Source organism: Sinohyriopsis cumingii, chromosome 8 (assembly GCF_028554795.1).
Source record: "Sinohyriopsis cumingii isolate HCF-2022 chromosome 8, ASM2855479v2, whole genome shotgun sequence".
Classification (NCBI taxonomy): Eukaryota; Metazoa; Mollusca; class Bivalvia; order Unionida; family Unionidae; genus Sinohyriopsis; species Sinohyriopsis cumingii.
This window is the reverse complement of record NC_142968.1, coordinates 9,036,950-9,058,514: the sequence shown is the minus strand read 5'-3', so window position 1 is coordinate 9,058,514 and position 21,565 is coordinate 9,036,950. Positions and strand designations below refer to the sequence as shown.

Below are 21,565 nucleotides of genomic sequence, written 5' to 3'. Positions count from 1 at the left end.
TTTAGGTTTAAGAAAAACTATATTTTAAAAAGACCACAGTATCATGAAGGCCTGCTCGCAAACATAAACCGACTTTTAATACACCAATGAAGACGAATACGTTCTGCAGAACCTCAGATAAAACTTAACATATGTACTTTGGGTAGCGTTTACTGAGTAGTGATTTATAAATTTGCTCTCTCATTGTCCTACCATGCTTAATAACATGGTCATATTATAAAAGTACATATATGTGTGAACGGCACACAATTCACTGATTACATGCAAAGACATTCAGCAAATAAATAAAATGTTGCATACAAGTCAAACAATATTTAAAAGTGGAAGGATGGTGTTATAATTAAAATAGGTCAAAGATATCTGAACGTTTATATATGGTGACATACTTTTGGCATAATTTAGTTTCTTTTTTGAAGCATACGTACATTATATTAATGAGACCAGCAAACACTGTGATAAGATAATGCAAATATTAAGATATTTACTGCATATTATGAATAATATTCCCTTGATGAAATGGAGTTTAGCTTAAAGTGATCACAATTTTGTAAGGCCCATTTACATTGTTTACATGAATCTTCATACTAGGTTATATGGGTGTAAGCATAATAGTTGTTTCAAAGGAATATTCACAAATACAGTCGTAACTTAATTTGGACCATTTGGTCAAATTTAATTCAATTTTGGTGTGCCCGAGGTTTTCCACCTTAGTTATATTCAAGTATCAATTTCATGAGTGCTGTCTGAATAGAGTGAAACATTGTGGAAACGCAAGAAGCTTAACGCTATGCATACACAACCAATGAAGTATCAACTGGGTTTAAGCAAGATCTTTCCTGACACAACGATATATTCCACGTTGTATGTGAAGGTTAAACTGGGAGTAAGGACTGCTACTTCAGTTTTTCATGACTTTTTATTCACAGCATATGCTAGAATGTCAAATCTTTTTTTGCGTATACCAAACGTTTCTTCTACATAATTGCTCTTAAATTTGTACTTTCAATGTTCCATATGTATGCGACCTCAAACTAGTAGATCGATAGGTTTGTGAATATATATATATATATATATATATATATATATATATATATATATATATATATATATATATTAAAAATACATGGCATTTAAAATATTGGTATAAAGCTAAGTGCTATTCCAGCACTATTGGTATGTCAAATTGTGATCAGCCCATGACGCAATAATACGAATATATAAACATTCTTTCAACTGCAGGCCTAGAAACCAATGATGAATTCCTACTCAGTCATTCATCATAAATGACGTTTGGAAATAACGATTAAAAGAATTAATAGCCCCTGTTTTCTATATGAAATTAAAATTGTACACAGTTTCATCGGAGTTAGAGAGACAAACATATGGCGCTGGACGAAAACGTTAAAACTGAAATTGTGCTAAATAACCTACATTAATCTGGTTTTGTCGTAACGGTGTGTTTTCGCTTTCCTTTGGATCTATCTACAGTGTTCATAATTTTAAATTATACATAGTTGCACTCGCCAGTCGATACTAGGCCTGCATGTTAAATTTGTTGGTTATGAGCTTAAGAGGCACACATAATGTAGGGTATTTAATGCTCTGTTGTTGTTAACTCTTTAGTCTCTTATAATGTTCTAAACCTCGATTATTAATTATTAAATATACAAATGTCCAAATGGTCACACCCATCCCACTCTCTCTGTCTCTCTCTCTGTATATCTGTCTGTCTGTCTGTCTGTCTGTCTGTCTGTCTCTCTCGATTATCGTAGCTTCATACGGTCGACAATTCAAGAAAATAAGAACGTTGGCGGTTTTTGCTCGTGTCACACGACGATGCCTATGGACATATGAATGATGGTAGAGTTTAGTCAAACCGTCCAAACAAAGTGAGAAAGAGAGAGATATCAATTGCGTCACTAGGGGCTTGCTGACTGCATCGGGTGGCACTATCAAAGGGGATGACACCAAAATGACTGCCTTTAATTCTTGTGCAGGAATTACGTCCATGGGGGTGCCACGATGAGTTATCGCACTGGCTGACACCAACCCTAGTGACGCAATTGAGAGAGATATAGAGAGACAGAGAGAGAGATAATTTTGTAGTCTTTAGAAATTTTCATTCCAGCAGAATAATGGCTTAGATGAATATATTAATTACATCTTTTTCTTTCGTCATTTCGCTTAGTTCTATTCCACGCCAAACGACAGTACGTGAATATCTGACAGTTCAGGTTCAGTGTACAATATTCTATCAGTGTCTATAGTGCACTACTTTCTTCATAAAAATACATATATCATGTTTAAATCATGAGTGTGCCTTATATTGATATAATAAATGTCAATAAAAATGAAAATCCCAAAAGACAAAAATTAAATTTAACAATTTGCATATACACAGTTGCCTGGAGCATACTGTAACTCTATTTGAAGTGCAAATATGTGTATTTGTATGCAATATAAATAAAATATATGTAGAGCATGTACGTTGTATCAATGATATGCCACTTGTTTACATTTTTCATTAAAAGTGAACTCGACAAACCTCGTTTCATTATAATGCAAAATGTATACAGTGCATATACCATACACATTATATATATATATATATATATATATATATATATATATATATATATATATATATATATATATATATATTGGATAGTGACATCATATCATGTGAGGTTGTGCTCACTTGCTTATAATGTTCACATATATTAAAATGCATACAAACATTGGCACTAACAGCTAAAATATGTATAATGGAACATAATACATTAATTACTAAACAATAGGTCAAAGGAAGTCTTTCGTGATAGAGTAATTCTTGAAACTACAAAATATCCTAAAGCAATATCGTCACCAAATATCAGAGGTATTCAAGCCTAAATGATCTTTAAAAATGGATATATGTAAAGCTAGGGTTCTAACACTGTACCACAATCTGTTCATGATTTCCTGGGTTAAGATACTATTTTTAAATTAAGAAACATGTCCTAGTTTGCCAGTGGTTGTCATACTGGGGGTCAAATTCTGTTAATGTGATATTTATCATACATTATTTACCACGTGTACGGTATCAAAGCTAACGTTGAACGTTTACGCAGCAGTGTGATTAAACTTGTCTGATGGTACACGAGTGCAAATGGATGTATGCATATTTTTTGTTCGCTTTTCTGCATTAATGCAAGTAATAGTAATTAATAACTTGATCAATATATATATATATATATATATATATATATATATATATATATATATATATATATATATATATATATATATATATATATATATATATATATATATCTGCACATTTCGGATTCTGCTTTTCAGCTTCAATGTGCGTGGAAGTGAATGTGCATAACATTTATTAAAGAGATATATATGCAATATATATTTTTATTTTCAATTTGGAAATCACCAAATATGATCTATAATCAAACATTCTGATGTACACAAATGCAATATATTTCTGCTGCACGTGTTGGAGAAAAATCAAATGCATGCGTTCTCTGAAACTATGGAGTAAAAGTGTTTTGCCTATCCTGGATTGCTGGTGAGATTGATGGCTACAAATGTTTTATTTTAAAATAGATAAAGGGTTTGTTTACCACATGGCCGTTCAGATGTATAAATTGCTGTGTCCTTCTCTTCTAACTGTGGAAAAGTTTCCTCTGGAATAAAATATAACATATTATTTCACACAAATATATTCCTTTCGCAAGCCTAAATCCTTCATAACGTCACCACTTCTTGAAACCTTTCTTAATTCATAATTCGCTTTTCAGAGAACAAAACTATAATTGTTTTTTACAGCAGGTTTAATAACATGGATAGAATAAACAAAATAATAAACATGATAAAAAAAATCAAGATTACCCTCGTACCATATTGAATAAACTAATTATATTATTTTAAAATAGATGCATACATTTCTAGAGTTTAAATACATTGATCATTAACAATGAACGTTACTCATAAAAACTGAACTGTGACCTATAGGCCAGAAAAGATGATTAATTGAATCATGGTGCCAATCATACCAGGAGAAACTAATTAAATTTAATATTTTGTTTATGGTAACAAGCATAAGTTATAAAATAGTTTGTACGATTCTTTATTAATGATAGAACTACGGAGCATTTTCAGGGCACCTAAATATATTAAAGTAACTCAAAGTTTTAATAGTTTCAGGCAATCAAGAATTATCTTCCATGACTTTAAGTGACTGCCAATGTACATAGTAGTATGAATGAAAAACAGTTGTGGCAAAGAGAGTTTGTAGACTTGCATAGTGACACACCTTGGCAAATATCTCAGTCTGGTTTTGGTAATTAAACTGATTACCAACTAGTCTGAGGTCTCATCTGTTAAGCAATGCCAATTAGTTCGAGGCCTTACATGTATATATTATAGTCAAAACTCTTTTTAAAGAGTATGAAGGAAGTATTATTTTACCATGTACTTGTGGAGGTGTAGCATTTTCGGTACACTTCCTCTGTGAACGGAGAGCATGTTCCTCTTGAAAAGAGACATAACCTAAAATGTCATATATATATATATATATATATATATATATATATATATATATATATATATATATATATATATATATATATATATATATATATATATATATATATATATACAGATGAACTTGGTTGTTGAAATATAAAATGAAATATGTTTTTGTACAATAACTGCTGGTTCCCGGCTCCGTTATTTTAATACAATTTAGCAAGGAGGATAGAGGTATGGATGAAGATACTTGCGGTGCCATAATTTAGATTGTTTTTATTCTAACACGACTGTCAGAATAATACATAACTTCCATGTACCCAAAAGACAACTGGCAATATGTAACAACGACGAAACTGTTCCAATGTTTTAAACAATAATGGTTTCATATCAAAACTAAATTAAAATTGTCTTCTGCATCTTATATCTTACCCAGGGTACTTCATCACAAAGTCTTGCTAAAAAAACGTAATGTTCCTTCATAAGACAAACAAATAATACATTTGTGCTACAATACCAACATGGATTCGAAAAGGGCGAATTGTTTTGCATAGTTAAACGATTCACTGAATTATTACGATTTACATTTATACTTCATAATCATAATGACTATATTGAAATAGTATTGTAAATTGTGCACATGTGTCTATGGATTGAATAGGGCACAAGACAATGATTCCAATTAAAACTACACTAATCATAAACAGCTAACATTGAAAATTATTACGAAACTAAAATATAATACATACAAACAATAATGTGGAATGATGATTTCACAAATAAAATGGTTTATAGACATCAATGCAAGTAACCTTGCATCAGAAAATGACAAATTGGATCGATACAATATGGGATACATACGTTTTGGTGTGATGATGCGATACACATTATATGGATACTAGATAATACCACATATGCGCATATAAAGGTTACCCGAGGTACTGACAAATGTCTTAGTCATAGGAAGTATACACGTCAGAAATGTAAGCCATGGTCATCAACATTTTACCAGATGTATGTTTGTATCGAATTCGCATGCATACATCGAACTACTGAACAATCAATGTGCGCCCGAATAAGAATAACTAAAGCAATACAAATCTTAAGGTAGTTATTTACAAACTTTGTATTATTTTTCCAACATTAATACTTTATTGAATAAATGTCATTATGTAAAACTAGACATATGAATCAAAGCAGTGACAATGCCAGTTATGGGTCTTATGAAGTGATACACATTGACAGCTAACTCAGTATCCTCGGGAGTAAATGCAAAACTAGTATCTACTAGATGTATGTCTAAGCTAAGGACTGAACCATTTTTTACGGAAGTGAAATATAGCCACGAAAAAGGACTCATATGCAATATCACGAAAGTATTATGAGCGTAATCAACATAATGCTAAATAGACATAAATCACTATAGCATCAACATTATGAACAAAATTATCAAATCAGCGGAATTAATGATTCGTACTGGCACAAACATGAGATTAAACAACAGTTGTTGATAAAAATGTTTGTTTGTTGAAATAGAAAATCGCCAAATATTAAAAGGAAGCTCGTCCATTGTTCAATTATTTCAATCCAGTACAAAACAGCACAAAGGCATAAATGGAGCGGAAATTTTCTTGCATTGCAAGTGCTGACGGAAAGCTGCATAGTCTAAATGTACTGAGAAGACAACTTCAAAAATACGTAACCAAGACCAAACTGTTCCAATTAGAAATAAATTCACGCACATCATATTTAATGTTTCTTTCACAAAAATGAATTTTTGATAAGGGTAAAACGTACGATTCTGCTAAAATCATAGTTTCATTCCCAAGGAGTATTAAATACCATATTTATTGAAAGGAATTTCAGCAAATATTATAAACAGACTAATTGATGGGCATATAAAAGAACTATGTCAATAACTATATATATATATATATATATATATATATATATATATATATATATATATATATATATATATACTCTATTACCACAACGAATATTGCCACATTATCTGTTTAGGATAGCATGCACAACCATTACAGTCTGAGTGAATGCCGCAGTCACCATTTACAGCAAAATAATGTTTATAAACGAAAGTACTCATTCACTTGAGATGCAGCAACGTCTCATCAATGCGGTTTCATGATGAAGCGTGATTAGTCCAGACATACTGGGAACGACGATATTGAAAAGGTGACACAATGCTGAAATTAGAAATTCTTCTCAAGCATCAACATTCTGCTTATAATGAAATCTTTTGGTAAGGCTGATATACTCTCTCAAGGTATCAACATTATATCATAGTGGACTACTAAGGGGATGTTAGACTTTATTATTGGCACAAACCCATACGCCAGCTGTTATATGCAGGTTAACTACGTCGCACGACTTACTAAAACATTTAATTTCAAAAGCACATATCAGCCAAAGAGATCCAAATGGCATTGCTGCTGCATGGATAACCAAAGATGTTTATATATTAAGTAAAGGGTATATTATAATGGATTGGTTTACCAGGTTCGTGTGGAGGTGCACAATTTGCTGTCTCAATATCTTCTAACAGCGGGAGAGCTTCGTCTACAAAAAAAACCCCCATAATATAGCATAATATTAACTGTCGTTTGACATGTGACCCAAATAAAATCTTTGTGCATGGACAAAATTAATTTAATTATTCATTAACAAAAATGAGTTCTAAACTAGGCTGAAACATCATATAATTATTGAAATAACATAATTTGCCTTTCAGGCAACAACATGATTGTTTCCAAAATAATTTCTCGAATATTAGACATATGAAATAGTTCATAGTATAGACAAAGTACCGTGTGAATATTGATTTACAGGTTCATTATCTTACCATAATGAATAATTGTAATATGTTATTGTCAATAATATATATGTGTCTATGGAGCAAGCAGCGAACAAGACTCTGATGGCACCATTATGTATGGATTATCAGCAGTATGGAGAAAGATTCCCTGCTTAAGAAACTGACTTAAGTAATATCTCACTCACAATCACTGATTCATAAAATATAAGGTCCCTACTTTTAATGTGGCAATACAGTACGCAAATGTATGCAGCTGCCGACGGTGTCACGTTTTAATACAGCAACAGATGCATGACATAATCAACAAATGTCAAGATATAAAAGGTATGCAATTCTAAAATTTAAATCATTCTGAGATGCATTTGTAAGTATATACAAAAATCACTTAAAAGATAGCTTTGGGTCAAACTGACTTGTCGTTGAATTGTTACCATTCAGTTGTATTCGAGCATCAATTTCGCATGTGTTGGTGAAATAGAATGTGATATATTTGGTGCATATGTAACACAACGCTAACTCTCCAGAAGTCATTATGCATCAATATTAGGTCATAGTGGCCATATTAAGGGATGATGTGATCACCTCTTGGCACAAAATCACATGACAGAGTTTACCTTTAGGTTAATTAATTATTGAATCCATGTAAGTAATAATCAGCCTTTCATATTAACCTTTGAAGTACATATTTTCTATTTGATCTTGCATTTATAACTTGTTTGCATCTTTCCTAATATAGCCGTACAAAATGAACGCTTCGACGGGTTTAAAAATACAATGGCAAATATGACTTGGATATATTGGTCACAATGTCATAACAAAATATGGTACTACTAAATATTTGGTCACTATTTTGGGATCTGCATGTTTAGTTCTGACCAGTTCTAGGGATTTGATTGCAAGGTTTTCTTTGTAGATGTTAGTGTCTCTACAATGATATGTAAACATAGCTTTTTGTAATGGATAAATGGACACAAGAAGGCTGATTTAAAACAAAATAAATTGAATAAACAAACTCCAAAGCAAATGCTGACAAATACCCCTATAGTGTAACATGTTTTGTGAATCGTGTGAATGGTTATGAAGTGGGAGTTGAAGCATCTTTCTATTATATAAAGCATACATGAAGGAAGCATGCTAGTTTCAGACAGGATTCACTAGCCACTATAACCTGGTAACTAGCCTTTTCAAGTGATTCATAACCATCTTGCATATAATGATCTGCACAACATATCAAACAGTTGTTATTTCTTCCCGTATCGATCGATAGATATATAGATAGGTAGATAGAAAGATAGATAGAAAGATAGATAGATAGACAGACAGATAGATAGATAGATAGATAGATAGATAGATAGATAGATAGATAGATAGATACGTAGTTAGGTAGATAGATAGATAGAGAGAGAGAGAGAAAGAGAGAGAGATAAATAGATAGATAGATAGATAGATATATAGATAGCCACTTTACCTTGTTCTGAGATTGTCTGTCCTGGAAAAGAAGTTATAGAATATAGGAAAGGAACGGTTTTATTTAAGATACCCTGCCCTTGATATTATGTACACAGTATTATTAGACGTTAACTTTGCACAATACAGTCCACATTGTGCCAACATAAAGTGCAGTTCGGAAACAATTAAAAGGAGAGTTGTAGAAAACATTGCCATTTTGAAATAAGTAGACTATATCGTGCTTCTTTAATACATAGAATGCTATATTTTTGTCAGATTTTAAATTGTGCAAGAAATTCAGTGTCAAAAGAGGACTCTGGATGATGATAGTATTGGTTCTAATATAGTTCGGTGTACTTCACTGTTATTAGTACACAATCATTATTTTTGAGGGTGTTGATAACAATTATTTAATTATTAGCAACACAGAATATTTACAATCATTTCTAGATTTATCCCCAGTTGTACATAAAGAAGAAAAACGTGAGCGAGACGGCAACACGAGAAAGAGGTAATTAATCAATTAATTATGTTTATGACAGTAAAGATCATAAAAATGAACAAAATACATATTAATAATAATATATATAAGAAATTGTCTATTCTGTAATATAGACTACTGCTACCTCTTTTAATACTACGTCTTAATTATTGTAACCTTATTCTCGACTATTCATTAGCGGACTAGGAGAAAGAGACATTATTTCTTAGACACGCCATTAGAAGACTATTCCAGTAACATAAAGGCTTTATCTTTGGTTGACAATGTGTTGCCTTTAGCTTGTTAGTTTTATATTCACCAATCATTTTACGAAATAAATTAAGTTCGCTTGACGCATGTGCCATTTATGATACCATGCAAACGCCATTTGTGAAAGCATGCACCTAATCATTGACTACTTTCATCCTAATAAAAATGATTTTTTTATGGGCTAAGTCTAATGCTAAGTCCTTAGATTAGTCTTTGTTGGTGGCTCTCTGTAGTCTTATCTTTTCAGGCTTGTATTGCAGTCTACTGCGGGCATAACATTCGTCTTTTGTTTTAGTCTTTTTTGAGATCTATATCTGTTGAATGCACGATGGTGAACAATGTACGCGAAAAATATAAAATGCGTCTAGCATGCTACGGTTTTGACTAGCAACGATCTTACTTAAGACATGGTGATTTTAGTCGTTAAGCTATTTTTGATTTTATGTGTTGTGCTGATAAAACTATTATGGAATGAATGGAATTACTGACGAACAATAGTAAGTATTATATTCATCTGCAATATGTACTAGATATATTTAAATATGCGTGAAATGTACTAGTTAATATTTGGTTCGGCAATAGTTTTCACCTTATGCTCTGAATATTAATAGAGCTTTAATCACAACACATAGTTTCTCTCACTTGTAAGGTTGTTTTGTTTTGATTTACGTTGTTTCCGCATGCTTAATATTTATTGTTTTAGCTTGCTTTCTAATGCTACTCAATGAACGCAAAACATATATAGTTGAAGAAAAAAACGGAATAATAATAGCGACGTCAAGTGAAGTGCGCGTGTAACATGTTCTTGGAGGCATACACAACAACGTTCTGGAAATTTTTTAAGGAAAGAAAGTTGTTTCTTTTCTTAATTTTCTTGTTTGTTTGATCCAGTATTTTTTCAGACGAATAAGTTACATATATAATCTGGAACTCGACGATTTTGAGATATGTACAAAGAAATCAATTTTAACATTTGTAAAACTTCATCAGATTGAAATAATCTATTCTGAAAGACTGCATATCAACACGTGACGTAGTAGGTGAGGGGCAGTATACTAAAGAAAACATCGGTAGGACATATTATACCCATGCTTTGTTCATGTGTTTCGTCAGCTCTTTCCAAGTTCAAATCAGTATCCAAAGGCTGCGTACCGGCAATATATCTGGCAATTCTCTCAGTTTTGCAAACTTTGCATTCTGCAAATATTAAACAAACAATCCAGTCAAAGCCTTCTAGCCATTATCTGAAAGACAAACATCATGTTTACGGGACAATTTATTTCATTTTGTGGTTTTTTATATGAAATATTATTAATTTAACAGCATTTACAATTTAAGGAAGCGATTTCGATAGATCAGATGATATTTAGCTATTGCCTTATGATATATACACAGATTTTTGACTTGAGATGGACTCCTCTATATGGATCATTCGCTTTTTGAAATGTGTGGCTCGAGAGTGCACAGTATTCATATATATATATATATATATATATATATATATATATATATATATATATATATATATATATATATATATATATATATATATATATATGTAAAGTAAATTTCCGGGCAATGATTATATATAGATTCATGTACCAAATCGAGTAAGGATATGTTTAATTTTATAATACGTGATTTATCAAGGAAAAAATGTGTTGTTTTGATTATATGGCTGTTGCAAGCAATCAAGAAGTACGCTCAAGGAAAATAACAAACTTTAACTATTTTAAATTTTTTATCGAACATCAATCCCTGCACAGTACACAAACGTGCATCACGAGAAACGATATGTACCTATCCAGTTATTTGCACGCTACGTATTTCTTTGATGCAACACTGTTAAGACCCTTCAATTGTCCAAGCATAGCAACACGTTATCGTATAAAAGGATAAAACTAGTTTGATATAGCTGAAAAGGGATGCAACTGAGGCCGTAGCAAATAAATTGTGACAGTATAAAACCACACAGATCCAAAATGTGCGATATTTACTGTCGCCTCTAATCGAAATCCTCAAACATCTTGTTCATATAAACTTATAACAAGTATGGATTAATCAATTAGTAAGTAATATCGTATAGGCAATGACATTAACCGCAAAGTAATGATATTTTGCATTAGTATGTGTAAATCCTACGATAGTCATATTCACACAAGATATAATCCAAGTCATAATCATAATCATAATTCGATTCTTAAAAATCAGACAAACAATCTCTGTAACAGTACAAAGAACATGCAATACAGTATTAACCAAAGTAGATCTCTCTCTTATTTGAATCCGTGAGGGATTTCGAAGACTTAAACCCGAATTTGACATGTGATAACGAATCTACAACGGTAGCAAGCAATAGTTGAATGATTAAAAACTGCGCGCGATGCAAGACGAAAGACACAACCAGAACAATAACTATATTGCACAGACACTTTTGGTGACTTGGGCTAAACATAATTTCAGAATAAGAGTTATATAAATGACATGATTAGTCGACTCAGAAATGCCCCAATAAGATTTAAAAGCGTTCTTACCTAAGGTGGCGTATTTCAAATCATATGGTTAAGAATTTGAGAAGGAAAATCGCGCCATTAGTAAAATGTCATCAGTATATTGATCAAATAAGTTTACTTATACGTACCGAGTTTGAATAAACCTGATGAAAAATAGTATCTAGGGTGATAAGGTGCTCTTCCCGATACTATCTCGTTAATAACCTCAATAATCTTCACATTAGTCAAATCATCCAGATACGATATAAGATTATTCTTCGATCAGTGTATCATCAAAACTTATCATAAACACATTCTCCTACAATACAATATATCGATCATCTTGATGATAAAAGATCTCGAAGATTTAAACTTTTAGGTTTGAGCCACTGCTGACAAGCAATAAATGCCTTAGAACTAGTTGATAACAAACAAAGCAAGACGAGTTCAGATCATTTAAATCAGATCACGTGACATTTAATGAGGTGAGCTAAACGTGTTACACCATAACTATGCATTATCTAAAGAACGAATAGCGCTCAATTTAGTAAATTTTACCTGGTAAATATCTCCATTGTGCATTATTCTTCAGCATGCCTGTGTATATAATAGAAAAACAAATATGTCTGAAATCTATTAGACAGATTGCAGCAACAGACTTTACAGTAAGGGCTTATTTATTTCTACTTGTACCTGTCGTGAAAAAATAATGCTGATCTCCTGATTATCTATCATCAACCCCACTCTATTTTCCTAAGGCGCTTTGGAAAGTTGCTTTGTTCGTGAGGCGAATTACATTGGACGAATAGATTGTGGGTGAGGGACGGTATGGCAAGTAAAGTCAGCCTATTGCCAGGAGCAGTGAAGGAATTAATGCCTGCTTAAAATCTTATTTTGTAATACCGCATGGATATAGGTTTATCATTTCAAATGAACTGATATATTATTAGTGAAAACGTGCAAAATTAATAGGCTCTATGTCGTCACATGTCTTTACAAATATGATAATGCTAAGTACGGAACCAAAGCAAGATGGTATTCAAGGGATCATACGATATATTTACTATATTTGTTTATCATTAGTATTTACCATTTCTATATCCAGCTTCGCCAACTACAACTGTACCTTAGTAGTCGGTACATGATGCATGTTCTGCTAATGAAAATGCTACGTATTTGTTTTTTCGTATTGACTAATTTTGAATTACTTTTCATAGTCATGACAATATAGTGTACCTTCGTTTTAAAACATATCAATGAAAGAAATAAACCGTACCCATTAATCTCCGGTAAAAGAATATAGCCATCATTATAAAAAGTCCTCCAAGTAATGTGGTTATCACCAGGTTAGCAATCGTGAATCCAGATATTTCCGATAATATTGGGTGTATCTTACCTGTAATAATATATATTATAATACTAATTATAATTATAAATGTAATAAATGTAATTATATATATATATATATATATATATATATATATATATATATATATATATATATATATATATATATATATATGAAACAAATTATCATCTAAAAACGGGGATCCGAGTGGCCATATCACCTCTGTCTGCGCGGGTTCGAGTCTCGGATTCAGCCAATGTGGGTTTGTGAGAAAGCTTGCCAGTAACTTCTCGGGAGTCGGTGGTTCTTAACGGGATTTTCCTGGGTTCTTGCTCCACCATTAATACTGACTGTCCGCCATGCATAGCCTATCGTGTGCTGAAAATTGGCGTTAAACCCCATAACAACAACAAAAACAACAAATTATCGTCTAAAAACTATAGTCAATTCGTAAGCTTATGATATTGCTGACAATCTTGGGTGTATCTTACCTGTAATAATATTATATATATATATATATATATATATATATATATATATATATATATATATATATATATATATATATATATATATATATATATATATATATATATATATCAAAAAAATTATCGTCTAAAAACTATAGTCAATTCGTAAGCTTATGTCATCTAAAACTTGTTATCGGCAAGACTATATATTTAGCTTTATTATTAAAGAAAAGGAGTAATGATAATTGTAATGCTTAGTGATGTTGCATATGTAATGCCGATTTTACAATGGATAGCCAATTAAATGTATTTTATATCTAAAGTAAACTATACAATTTCAATAGCCATCCTGATACAAATTTGAAACATCATAATTCCAAAATTGTTTTTTTCTTCTTCAATGTTCTTGAAACAATTCATACAGTTTCTCATGAGAAACGCCTCAAATGATTTGCAATTTTCTTGGTCAGCATTATTACCAGTAAACGGTGGTGCATCTGTAACTTTCTATTGTAAAGGTAGTATCTATGAAACAATATGAACACGGAAGGTATCATAATCAATCAACTAGGAATGCTACTGAAACTGCTCAAAAGAATTTAAAAATGGTTTGTGCCAGACGGTTCGAAATGGTCATGAAACAAAATAATATAAAACGGCAATAGCACAAATGCAATACAGATACCTTACGCTAAGGTGTTGTATGTACTGGAACCGACATTGTATCTAGACTTTGTTACATTCATTATGATTTAATCAATATGGTGAGAAGTCGTTGGAGGAAAGCGAATACTGGCTACAAAAATGGGATAGCAACATGCACAGCTCCAGGCTGCATGCGTATTAGATAGTAAAGGTTGGTCGAGCGCTTTTGAGATTGCTAAAACATGTATAATTTAAGATTACGTAACAGTACCTTGACACTGTAAGTGCTGAGGACAGCGTCAAGACAATGAACAAAAGCATGAACACGAGACACGTTACTTACTTTCTTCTTTGTAAACTGAGCAGTAGTCAAATAACTTAGAGTTCTTTGCACATCTCAACGAAGGACTATTGATACAGGCATATACTGTTCCTGCCTCTTGTCCGGGTTGTAGCTTAATAACGTTGTCCTGCAAATAAAGCATACATATTTTAGATTTTATTTTGTTCCCACTGGACAGTTTCGAAGACGTGGTCATGTTAAATTTAGATAATAACTTGTTACCATATTTAACGGTATAAATAACTGTCTAAACCTGTCGTATCTACTGTATGTATGTTTCATTTTTAATTCGATAGGTAGAATAAGGGAAACGTTTAGGTAGAGATAATATTATATGTCAGTGACATTTGCTACACTATTTGTGATGTGCATAGAGATGCTGCGAACAGTCTACTATTGTTTAATATCAGCATGTTTATTTTCCAGAAAAATCATCTCATGCAATCATTCTGTTCTTACTCATTCCTACCCTCATAATTATTCTAGTTTGTCATTTCATTTTGCTATTTTTGTTTTGTGAATGTTTGTGAAAGATCCAAGGGACGCACAAATGTTCTAAGAATACCTGACTAAACGGATTAATATGTTGATGGTATGATATTAACAACATGTATAACTATGCTGAATGACATGTTGTATGTTCAGATGCTTTTGTTGTATTTTTGTATGAAACAATTCGCATGATAAGATTTGTTACTAAGGTATCAAAGGCAAAAACAACACAAGGCGACTATGTTCACGCTCAATGGGAAGAAATATTCATTTCTTAAAGCAGGCTCAACAACTTCTTCAAACAGTTAGTTTGCGTTGGTTACATCAATACAATTCGCTCGACAGTTTTAAAAAGCAGAATATAAGTATAAGTTGAGCGCTAGATTCTGATTCGCTGTCTTTCCTTCGTCTCCTTACTATAGTATGATGAGGTGAGATAAAATATGTGTGCTCCAGCTATGATCACCATGAGAGATTGATATTAGAAAAAAAAGATTTGACATTACTTATGTTAAGACCTTTGCAAGAATTACTTCGTGATTATAAGGAAATCATCCTGCGTTTTTAAAATGTTGTTCCTAACGTTCTGATCCTGAAATGAGATAATCAGTTACTTACAAAGTGAGTAGAATTGTGAGACTATTACCAGCTAGAACGGTAAGATGACTATTATATGTTTTCCTCCTCCATAGGGCTTTTCTTATGTAATATTATTTCTTAATATATAGACAACGCCGTAGGTGGACAGTTAGCAAAGGAGATCCAAATTATAGACGTTGAGAATATTACATAACTCAATGTGACCTCGTATCATGTTAGTGTGTGGCAATAGTACATCCAGTGGCTGACGTTTTGGGATTCAAGATGGGCACAACCTTGTATCCTTTTGCTCTGTAAATTTACGCTAGGGCATGGTTAGAGTAGTATAAACTAGAAAATACAGACCAAAATGATCAATATTTACGGTCCTCAATGTTGCATTAGTTTTTATATGAAGGAAGGGCTCAACCTCATTTCCTTCCAACAGTCTTCCTTACGTGCATACACCATCGTCTTGTGCATGCAATAGCTTAAAGGTAACGGTAGAATTAAGAATATTAAATATTTATTCAATGGCCCATAAATCGGGGTCCTATCTTTCGACAACAACTCGCGGAATAATTATATTCATTTCCTGCACCGAGTTTCTTACCACACATAATACTCGTTTACTTTAAACACGATAAGAATTATAATAATTCAGTCTCATTAACAAGTTTGCTCTAAACTGTTCAAAACTCTTTTCGTCTTTAAAGAAGTCGTGCTAAATTTTGGATGACGTCAGTCGAGTCAAACTGAAATTATGATTACACGTCTATCAAAATTTGGCATTTAATTTGCACCTGAGATACATTGCTTTATGGTCTTTCGTTGGACGTTTGTGTAAATGTGTGTCAAGTTTTCGAGGTACGTTAAAGGTATTATAATTGAGGGAAATGGCTAATATCCAACTGCAAGTTTGCGCTTCATTGCAGTAGGCGGCATCGGATAATATCACTGTAAACATCGTTACACTATTAAACAGCTGGAATAGTTTAAATACTTAATGTTTCTTTCTTGCAAATTGAGAAACGTAAACATCGCCCTTTCAGATTTCGGTTATTGGACGATAATTGGGAAGAATTAGGAATATATAGTCAAACCTTGATATCCGAACTCTGTTGGATATATCGCATTATTTCTTCCTTTAATATCTTCTATTTTTCTAGTAAACTGAGACCCCTTTACTTCAAAGACTAAAACAGATTTAGAACAACCAATGCTTTGTTAGACATCCAAACGGCCTAATTTTTGATACTCGGCCTTCCATGGCCGACAAAACGGTTGTTTAAAAGTCAAATTGACTGTTGATTTTGAAAAAAGAAAAGTCATTGATATAACAAATTTAAGTAGCGGTTATTTATCTTGACTCGCAAATAAGAGTATTATATAAAACCCCTAAGGGTTTCATGATAAAAATAATCTACTCATGGATTATACACTGGACAACAGATTTTTACAAAAGTCATGTTACTGAAATAAAATTAGTCAATTCTTATCAATTTTTATGTGCTGAACACGAATATGACAGTCAAATTGCAAAATTGGCTCTAGTTTTTTTGTAATCTGCAAGAAATTAATGTTTACATAACGAAATGCATTCCAATAGTAAAAGGTCAACTGTAATAGCCTACCTATAAAAAATCAAGTCATTGACTACATCTTAGATTTCTTCGCCTGTCTCTTGTACAGCTGTTCGGGAGCATCTCTGAGGAGTGTCCAGCAGTAGTCAGCCAGCATTGTAGTGGACCATTTTCCCTGATATCTTTGTTCCATTGTTGCGATATCTTGATGAAAACGTTCGCCGTGTTCATCACTAACAATACCACAGTTGCTAGGAAAGAAATCCAAATGGGAATGAAGGAAGTGAATCTTTAGAGACATATTGCAGCCAAGTTTCTTATACTTCATCAACATGTCTTCTACTAGTTCCTTATAGTTTTCTGCCCTAACATTTCCGAGGAAGTTTGTAGAAACTAGGCGAAAAGCATTCCATGCTTGTTTCGCGTCACCTTCCAGCAAGTTGTTGAACCGGTCATCTTTGAAAAGCTCTCGAATCTGAGGACCCACAAAAACTCCCTCTTTAATCTTTGCTTCGCTGAGTCGAGGGAATTTTTCATGCAGGTATCGGAATGCTGGCAAAGTCCGGTCAATGGCTTTCACGAAGTTCTTCATCAAACCTAGTTTGATGTGAAGGGGTGGTAGCAAGATTTTCTGAGCCTCAACCAGAGCTGGGTGTTGGATATTCTTCTCTCCAATGGCTACATTCTGCCTGTGAGTCCATTCCTTCCTCATGTAGTGCATTTCCCTTGCTCGGCTATCCCACTCGCATAAGAAACACATGCATTTTGTATATCCTTGCTGCAGTCCCATTAAAAGGGCAACTACCTTCAAATCACCACAGAGGTGCCAGCTGTACTTGTTATACTCAATGGAATTCAGTAGCTGCCTTAAGTTATCGTATGTCTCTTTCATGTGGACAACATACGCTACTGGAATAGATGGAAGAATGTTTCCATTGTGCAAAAGCACAGCCTTGAGACTCAGTTTCGAAGAGTCCACAAATAGTCTCCATTCTTGTGGGTCATGAGTGATTTTTAAAGCATTCATGAGGCCCTCAATATCGGAACAGAATATCAGATTACTTTCCTTTCTGAAGAAAGGCTCCAATTGCTGGTGGCGCTTTCGATATGCAGTAATTGTGACATCTTCTTCTAGAAGATTCCATTGTTGGAGTCTTGATCCTAGCAATTCTGCCTTGTTCTTTGATAAGTCCAAATCACGAATCAGGTCATTTAGTTCTTCCTGTGTTATTCTGTGTGGGGTTGATGATGCACCACAGTGAAAATCTGGATCACTGCATGCTGATGGACCAGGAGAAGAACAGGTCGACTCACCTTTGTCTTCGTCAGATGAATCAAGAGAATATTCTGCTGGAGGTTCTTGAATAGGAAGTCCCTCACCATGTGGAACTGGTCTCAATGCAGACGGAATGTTTGGGTAGACTATTCTCGACTTCTTTCGCTTCGTTATTCCGCCGGAAAGAGGAGGAACCAAGCAGAAGTAACAGTCATTTAGGTGGTTGCTTGGCTCTCTCCACACCATTGGGACTGCAAACGGCATTGATGACCTTTTGCAATTCAACCACTGTGAAAGCTGTGTTGTACATGTAGCACAGCATATATGCGGAGCCCAAGGCTTGTCTTGGTCACCAACCTTGCATCCGAAGTAAAGATGATATGCCTTCTTCACTTGAGAATTGATACTTTTCTTCTGGTTGGCAAATGTCACTTCCCCACAAATATAGCAAAAATTGTCCGCGGTATTAACACACTTTCGAGGCGTTACTGTTCTTTATTGTACGTAAATGGATAAAATAATAAGTTTTATGTAACAGTAGCTTGAACTGTCTCGCACAACGTCTAAAATATTTTAAATGCTGAACCTATCTGATTGGGCTTTATATAGTACACTGCTTACGTCAGCTTCAGCAGCCGCCTGGCATTAGTATAATAGGCCTACACATGTATAGTACACTGCTGACGTCAACTTACTTCAGCAGCCGCATGGCATTAGTATTGCATTGCATCAGAAAATGATGCAATCAACTGTGGATGATGTGAGCATGATGGTATTATGCAATGTTACATCATTATTCCGGATGTTGCTGCAGTCCTACTGGAGAAATTTACACAGTGAAACATAGAAAATGAGGTATATGAATATCTTCAAAACGAGAGCCAATACAAATTTTTCACGGTTATATTCGTGTTCGGCACACCAAAATACTACAGATTAGGGCCTTTTCAAGTCAGTAATGATTTCACTGTTGACCAGTGTTATGAATCCGTGTCAAAAGTGTATAACCAAGAAACAAAGTGAAACATTTATTTTAGGACTATATATGCTGATGAGGCATGTTCTATGCTACCTGTCAGTGAATTTACATACCTTGAAGTTTCAGATTGTATAAGGAAATTAAGCAACGTTGCAATATTTGTCAAATGGAAATTGGTAAAATATCGATGCGAAAAAGAAAGAAACAAAACAAAACCCACGTCCCATGCCTTTTTCAAGACAGATTTGTAAATTGTGAGCATTATCAATTATTATATATTATTCGAAGGGAATTGAATTTAAGTTTTAAAAAATATTGTTCCATAAATATGTATTAGGAAAAGAAAGGCATTTATAGGCGGACGTGATGTAAACTATTTGATGGATCGTTCACCATTTACATAATATATATCTAATCCTTCAAAACAAAACAAAACTTTTCATGTAATTTGTTGCACTCTTACCCAATCAGGCGTTTATGCTTTCTCATAAATAAATTTAAAGTCGATCTTATTCGTGATATTTGCGCTTATCAACACACACACAGACACACACACACACACACACACACACACACACATATATATATATATATATATATATATATATATATATATATATATATATATATATATATATATATATATATATATATATATATATATATATGGAATGTGTGATATGTTTACTTACATCTATGAAAATACCAGGTTGTTCCAACCAATATGCAGATGCTGCGGGTTTACCACAGCCGTCGGGTTCTAGATAAGTAGTCAAAGTGTCAATCCCACGTACTATCTTTGGTTTGCATCGTGTCTCCGGTTCAACTAATAAATTAAGATATCAACAATCTTAGTTTAAGTAGATTGATATTAACAAGAACATGTTAATTAAATAAAATTCACGTATATTGTCCATTTCTGCAATGTGGAAAGAATACTAAAGAGCGGATCGTGATATTTTATTAGATGTTTTCGCACAGGTCGCTTTTCCATATAGGTTTCACCTATTGTATATCTTTATTCTAATCTCGATTCTTCTGCCCTGGAATTCACTGGTTGGCGATTGTAGAATATTCAGACACAATGCAACTCAATGATAAATCTTTTCTAACTAGCATTCATGATCCTGACATGGAATACAAAGCTGATGCTGCTCTTACGTTAGTACCCCATCATTTACATAAATATTATTTCGAAAGTTTGCAGATTATGTGTACAATAAATCCTGGTGTTGGAAACGAAAGAGCTTCCTGAGGTGTTCAAGACTGGGATGGGACAGGAGTGGGACATTTAGAGCGGAGATACAACTTTGTACCAAGCTTGATGTGGATAGAGAACGCTCATAGCAAATGCTATGGAAAAATATATGCATTATTAGACCTGTTTATGTACCGAATGTTTTTATTATATCTGCAAATGTAACTATTTTCATTACAGTTTAAATTTGTTTTCAATTGTAGTTGACAACCAGCTACTTGAGGGACTTTCCAAAATGTTGCATCAATTCATTGTCTTGTGTAAATCAAATATATTTCATTGCCTACGTCTTCTGGTAGCACTTCAATCTTCCTTTCTCTCTCTAACTCTCTCTCTGTATATATATATATATATATATATATATATATATATATATATATATATATATATATATATATATATATATATATATATATATATATATATATTAAAGATTATGTATTACGTTCATGGATGCAAAGTGTCCTTCGTCACAACATTTTATTTGTATTCCCCAGCCAAATTACTAGGACATAAGCATTTCAACCGTTTTTGGTATAA

The 21,565-nt window shown here is 33.0% G+C and overlaps 1 protein-coding gene across 4 annotated transcripts in view; it reads right to left on the bottom strand.

The window, feature by feature from the left end:
- LOC149792948 (uncharacterized) overlaps positions 1–21,565 on the bottom strand; it is a 48,115-nt gene that overhangs the window by 7,785 nt on the left and 18,765 nt on the right. For 3 of the 4 annotated variants that reach the window (XM_089966796.1, XM_089966794.1, XM_089966795.1), the window contains 9 exons: positions 20,460–20,593; positions 14,859–14,985; positions 13,329–13,448; positions 12,611–12,649; positions 10,647–10,757; positions 8,829–8,849; positions 7,042–7,104; positions 4,465–4,545; positions 3,618–3,680 (listed from right to left, as the gene is read on the bottom strand). In XM_089966796.1, coding sequence (XP_089822922.1) covers positions 3,618–3,680; positions 4,465–4,545; positions 7,042–7,104; positions 8,829–8,849; positions 10,647–10,757; positions 12,611–12,649; positions 13,329–13,448; positions 14,859–14,985; positions 20,460–20,593 — 759 coding nt within the window. The remainder of the gene's footprint in view (positions 1–3,617; positions 3,681–4,464; positions 4,546–7,041; positions 7,105–8,828; positions 8,850–10,646; positions 10,758–12,610; positions 12,650–13,328; positions 13,449–14,858; positions 14,986–20,459; positions 20,594–21,565) is intronic. The other variant, XM_089966797.1, reaches the window with a different exon arrangement.